We start from the raw sequence: 6,000 nt of genomic DNA, 5'->3' as shown, positions 1-6,000 counted from the left end.
GCACAAGTTGCCGACGTCACGTTCAAGCATGGTTTGACTGAGCAACATTAAAAAAAGGGCACTCGTGAAAAAGGGAAATCGACACTCATGAAAAAAGGGCGCTCTTGACAAAAAAAATTTCACTCCATGGGAAAAGGCCGAACTCGTTTTTACACCGCTGGCGACGCCTCACAGTATTTGTGACCTCGCATCTCCATGTGACTTTTGTTGTCTGATGCCACGAGCGGAGAGCTTAAGTGATCAGTCGATTTGCAAAATTGGTTCGATTAGGGGCCTACAGTGGCATTTACTAGTCTGGTTGCCTGATGTGCCATAACGGCCGCGGATGCCTGAGTAGTCAAAGGATCGAGATTGTCTCCTTTGAACATCGATACAACTAGTTTTTTGTACTGAAAAATAGATAGTTTAGTGTTAGAGTTCAAATTTTTATGTAATTTATTCAAACGGAGGCAAATATGTGACTACAATATGCAGCAGCAAACCACCCCACCAGCCATTGCTATGCCCCGCCCCATAAAAAGGCAATGATAATATTATGCCATGTACCTTGACTTCTGAAACAGCGACTTTCACGTTGTGTATATCTAGGATCCTGACTATTGTTATGTTACGTTCAATATTCATGACAACATTATTCTCCTGGCACAAGCGTTTTGGAGCTTTGATACGTCAGTGGATCTAGTGTTATTGAATGTATGAAGGTTGTATATCGGTATTTATTGGACAAGAGGGGCACGATGTAAAGCATTTATGTGGACTCAGTAAAAGAATGGTAAATTTGCCGCATCATTCTTAAAAGACAGGCATGACATTGACAGGTAGCTTAGCATAAATGGGAAATTCGCCATCTAACATTACTTGGCGAATTTGCCATGTCATGTCATGTGCCTAAATAGAGCTAGATTTTCCAAGATAGAAAAGATACTTAGAATAGTTTCTTTGTTAGGCCCATGTGATGGGCAATATGGAAAGTTTCAGTGAAACATTCTCAAAATTTCCTCAGAAAGTACGACAGCTACTCAAGCTGAGGAATTCACCACTGAGTTTAGGATATACCAAAACCAAAAAATGTAAATTTTCCACATGTTTTTCCATCAGTGGCAGTGTGGGTCAGTATTACGTACTATAGTATGTGTCCAATTATGGGGCTTATCCATCACATGAATCATTATTAGGAACTAGACGATGTGTTCTGCGTAAAGGGGGTATTGGTTCATATGATTTGCTACTAGCCCCATAAATCATGTGTCTCAAATACTGGACTTCCTCCGTATCGTGAGCTGCACACCATTGAAAGCTAGTGCTACAAAAAGTAAAAAACCCCGAAAGCTTGTGTTTCCTGAATTTGAAATCTTTATTGTTTTTTAGTTGATATTCATGGAAGCTACTTACCTGGTTAATAACAAGGAAAACTTAGTAAGTATAAATTTACATTAAATTTTCCTCTGCAGGTATTTGATGGTGTTCTGGTGTTGCCAACTGTGGACGAGAAGAATCCTGATGTTTAACAGAAACGTGAGATGCCGCATCTCTAAAATCACCTTTACTGATACTGATAGCAACTGAATTTGTGATGGTGCGACATAGCCCGCCACGCAGAGACACTGTGTCTAACTCACCTATGCATCAGGCAGCTTTTGACGGTGACTTGAAGACACTTCAAAAGCTTCTCCTCATCGCAGACAACAAGAAGAACATCAACCTCAAGAACCACCTGGGATGCACCCCGCTGCGGCTGGCTGCGACGGCCGGCAGCCGGCCCCGCGTGGAACTCCTTATCGCCCACGGTGCAGATGTCAACTTAACAGACATCAAAGGTCAGACACCGCTGTTTGTCGCAGTCAAGAACAACCACCCTGGGTGTGTGAGGGCGCTGGTGTCTCATGGAGCCCATCCTGACGGAAGCCCAAACTGCCTCAGTAGTCCGCTCTTCATCGCGGCAATGCAGGGCCACTTTGAGTGCTTGCAGTTGCTCATCGAGGCAGGGGCGGACGTCAACTGCTTCTTGACCGCGGTTCCTCACATCGTCATGATATACACCCCCTTACACATCAGCTTCACCTACAGGCACAAGGATTGCTTTCAAGCGCTCCTCATCGCCGGCGCCAATCCCGATTGCGGACTGACAAAGAAGTACTTGGAAGCCAGGCCATCCTTACTAGACGCAGCCATGGAATGGGGGGATGTTTACTTCATCGAGTTACTGGTAGAGTTTGGTGGGTCGATGACAAATCACAACAAACGGTGGAAGGAGAGGGTTTCTGGTGATCACATGACAGAGAAGGAACAGGAGGTGCAGGCTTACTTAAGTGAGTTGAGTCCTTCAACCGTAACTCCCTAAGCTCTCGTGCCCGGAAGAAGCCTGAATCCTCCAATATCCTCCACTTTCTGTCGCTGGAGGCCTCTGCCTGGATCCTTCGTAATCCTCCCACGGGTTTTCTGGCATGTTATCACATAATCAAATTTCAATGCTCTTATGAGTCCATTAGCCTGTGCAGCTTATTGAAATTTGTCATCCTGAATTGTGGATTGGCAATGCCAAGGCCCTACAGAGTTGGAGTAAAGAGGGTGTACAATAAACAGTGGTATGCTGGATGCCTGCTTAAGTAAACATGCATAAAGCAAGTAACAGCCTGAATCCTCCAAAATTATTTTTTTTTTTGGGGGGGGGGCAAAACCAGCCAGAGATTCAATCCTCCAATTACATCCAACTTCAGTTGGGGCCGACTAATCTGGATCCTCTGTTATCCTCCGGAGGCAAAATCCTTTTACGCCCTCAAATCCTTCAAAATTTCCAGCGTTTCGATTTTCAAATGCCCTCAATCCTTCAAAATCCTCTATTTTAGATTTTGGAGGAATTGGGAAGGATAGGGTCAAGAAAACAATGACCAGATGTCTTCTGTACATTGCCCCTTATGACATGGGCAAACAAAATTGATTCCTTAATCCCCAAAGTGCATGCATTATTTACAAGGTGAAAATCAAAACTTCAGTTTGTACCACTACTGTCAGTATTTGTGGACATGTTAAAATTTTGATGCCATTTTGTTTTTGTTTGTTCTTTCTGATCAGGTGTGCCTCGCAGTCTTCAGTCATTGTGCCGTCTGACAGTACGCAAGAGTCTGGGTGTGAAGAGACTTGCATCAGTCCCTGCACTACCACTGCCAACCTATCTCAAGAAATACTTGCAATACTCCGTGTGAAAATGCACTCTGTGGACTTCATGCATGAACAAGAGAGGGCGCTGTGTCACCTAGCAACAATATCCTGTGGGAAAGCTATTGTATCACCTGCCACATCCAAAACGAGTCACTGAATTTAGTGACTTTAGTCGAGTCGAGTCATTTTAGGGCAGTCACTCGAGTCGAGTCGAGTCATTAGGTCAAGAAGGGCAAGTCGACTCCCAGTTTTTGATTTGATCTGATTTGATTTATTTATTTCGAGTCGAGTTGAGCCGGGTCACATTTGTGCTTGAGTCAATTCGAGTCACTCATGTTTGAACACCATACACAGTGAAAGAAGGAACACAAGGCACCAGCCCATAATGCAGATCCAAAAGACTTAAAATATGTTGCATGGTACCCAATACACAGCTTCTGCTCGACATTTCTACCAAAGTTCTACCTTACAGTTATTGAGAAGCGAAAGTTCGGTTTTATCTGTGGTTTGGCTTCAGGGCTGGATCTAGTTTTTTACGCCGACAATGTCAAACCCAAATTGCAACATACGATATTGTTTCTAATTATATAAAAAAATATCTCAATTTTTGTTAAAGCTTTTTAAAGTTTTTTTTTAGCCGGAGTTCCATCAAGGGCTTAAGAAATCTTCCCATAAAGCTGATGTTGAAACAACTGGGAAATGTGTTTAAAGTCTGGTACTGCAGGAAAGTAGTTTTTGCACAACATTATAATACCACGTTGTGGGAGTCCGTGATCAGGTGTAAATTTGTTCGTGATAAGCAGCAACAAGTTGGCGGCAAATATATTTTGGCACAGTTTTGGGACTCGAGTGCTATTAGCCTTCGACTTGAGTCAAGTCTTCGGATGAGTGACTCGAGTCGAGTCAAGTCATTTGCTCGCAGTGACTCGAGTTGAGTCACTTACCCATTTTAACTCAAATCGAGTCACCGAAAATTGTGACTCGAGTCCAGTACTCTGCATCCAAGGGCGTTCTAGACTGCTAATTCTTCCCACAAACTTTTGTAAAGAAAACACAGAATTTGCAGAGCCTTCTGGGTCGTGTACCCCATTATGATCAATTCACACAAAACATTGTGTTGTGCATAAAACTGCACATGAGGAAGTAAAAGAATTAATCTCAAAGTCAAAGATAGAAGACAGTGCCCATGCATATAGGGCTGCAGTGTGAACAAGATAAGTGCGAGGCAGACAAAATGCTTCCTGTTATCAATAAGACTTTGAGCAATTTTGGGCCAGGAACAAGTCTAGAGAGTTGGGTTTTATGCTGTAGATTACGGTACTTTGTTGCATACCTTTGGATTGTCGACACCTGGCCCATCCACTTGCACATGGCAGGCAATTGGCACCAACATGATCCTTCACGCCTCTTTTTTTTTTTTCACGATGAGGCCCAGAGTCCATCGACAAGTATCAATCTTTGTCAACTTTTCACACTTTGTTAAAAAGTTGTTTACCACAAGCGAGGGCGCTCCTGATCAGAACAGGTTTTTTGGAATATAAAATTTAAAGTGGTTCTCAGTCCCTCCATCATCGATTTCGACTTCAAAAGTAGGGACCGGTGTCATATGAAAATGGACTCGTATGAAAATCAGACTCTTTTCCCCTTTTATTGGTTAAACCCTCTCACGTGACCGGTCCCTCTCCTAATTATCTATGCATGCGCATGTGCAGTACCATCAATGAGTCCATATTTCATAAAACCTAAATTTGTGCTACACCGGTACTGCCCTGTGGAATTAATGCTAATTAGTAATTAGCATATCTGTATTCCCACAATGCAATGAGGCATGCATACTCTCTCGGTCTGTTATGTAATATGGAAAGGGGTAGGGACCGTTGAATCATTCTGACCTCCTAGTTTCAAGTATTTTTTCCAGAGATTTTAATGCCGGGTGTTGGCAGAGGCGATCATGCACATTGTTTACATTTTTAGCAGGCACACATGGCCTGAAATTTGGACGTCTTCATTTTTACTGCAACTAGCATATGGCATGCAAAGGGTGCAGTAATTCGAACTGCTCCAGTCATACAATAGTCTGGTACCATCCCATTCAACAGTTTACAATTTATAAAATAGATTCAGGGAACATGATTGAAAATGGCACCTTGTGAATGTGGTCGGTTTACTATACTGTAGCAGAATACCCAATAATTTGTATATAATTCACACGTTGAGACATTACAAACTTTGTTTTCAAATTGTCATTTCTACAAATTTATGCACTTGTTAAAAACAGATTTAAACTTTATTTATTCATTCAACTTTAAGGAGTTAAATAGTATGCAATATTTTATGCTCATAACCTGAACTGTCCTTTGGAGTGAAAGTAATTAAAATCTGTGAAAAAAAATCCTGATTGGTTGTATTATTTACTTGGTAAAATCAATCGAATCCCTTTGCAGAAAAAAATCTGATTAATTTAAATCCATTCATTTCGGTGAAAACAATCTATTCAAAGTTAACTGTGGTTGGGCTTGTGACCCGGCTCATGACCTGATTTCCAAAAGAAATGAAAGGAGAACTCATCTTTTTCAATTTCAGAATTTCTATATTTGCACTGGCAATTTATTTCCATAAATGCACTTCATAAAGTCTGAAACAAGATAATTACATTATATACAACCATCAACTACAGACGATGCTAGTTTAACTATCATTTCCTCTCAAAATAATATAACCACAAGAATATTTTTTTCTACTTTACCATGATGATTTTTGATTTAATGGAGACTTGAAATGAACTTAATATTCTAAGAAACATGTTATTACAATAATGCATACAGAAGTTCTGCTTGCAAG

At 41.3% G+C, this 6,000-nt stretch overlaps 1 protein-coding gene across 4 annotated transcripts; it reads left to right on the top strand.

Annotated features, from left to right (window-relative positions):
• The first annotated feature begins 611 nt into the window (after positions 1–611).
• On the top strand, positions 612–5,752 carry LOC119745744 (ankyrin repeat and SOCS box protein 1-like). 4 transcript variants are annotated; one of them, XM_038222312.1, is made up of 3 exons: positions 612–693; positions 1,452–2,309; positions 3,073–5,752. In XM_038222312.1, exons 2-3 carry the CDS (start codon positions 1,574–1,576, stop codon positions 3,201–3,203), a joined length of 867 nt encoding a protein of 288 aa, XP_038078240.1. In that variant the 5' UTR covers positions 612–693; positions 1,452–1,573; the 3' UTR covers positions 3,204–5,752. The 4 variants fall into 4 exon arrangements, with proteins under 4 accessions (XP_038078240.1, XP_038078241.1, XP_038078238.1 ...); XM_038222313.1 differs by having other exon boundaries at positions 615–701; XM_038222310.1 differs by having other exon boundaries at positions 623–772.
• Positions 5,753–6,000: the final 248 nt, after the last annotated feature.

The sequence above is a fragment of the Patiria miniata genome, unplaced genomic scaffold, assembly GCF_015706575.1.
Source record: "Patiria miniata isolate m_02_andy unplaced genomic scaffold, ASM1570657v1 HiC_scaffold_7, whole genome shotgun sequence".
Classification (NCBI taxonomy): Eukaryota; Metazoa; Echinodermata; class Asteroidea; order Valvatida; family Asterinidae; genus Patiria; species Patiria miniata.
The sequence above is the reverse complement of the archived record's forward strand: the minus strand, read 5'-3'. Positions and strand labels throughout refer to the sequence as shown.

Bases quoted from the DNA above. Each gene is read 5' to 3' on its own strand.
- LOC119745744 (XM_038222312.1), top strand. From the start codon at position 1,574: ATGGTGCGACATAGCCCGCCACGCAGAGACACTGTGTCTAACTCACCT. The intron at 2,310-3,072 runs GTGAGTTGAGTC...CTTTCTGATCAG, and splicing joins GGAGGTGCAGGCTTACTTAA to GTGTGCCTCGCAGTCTTCAG.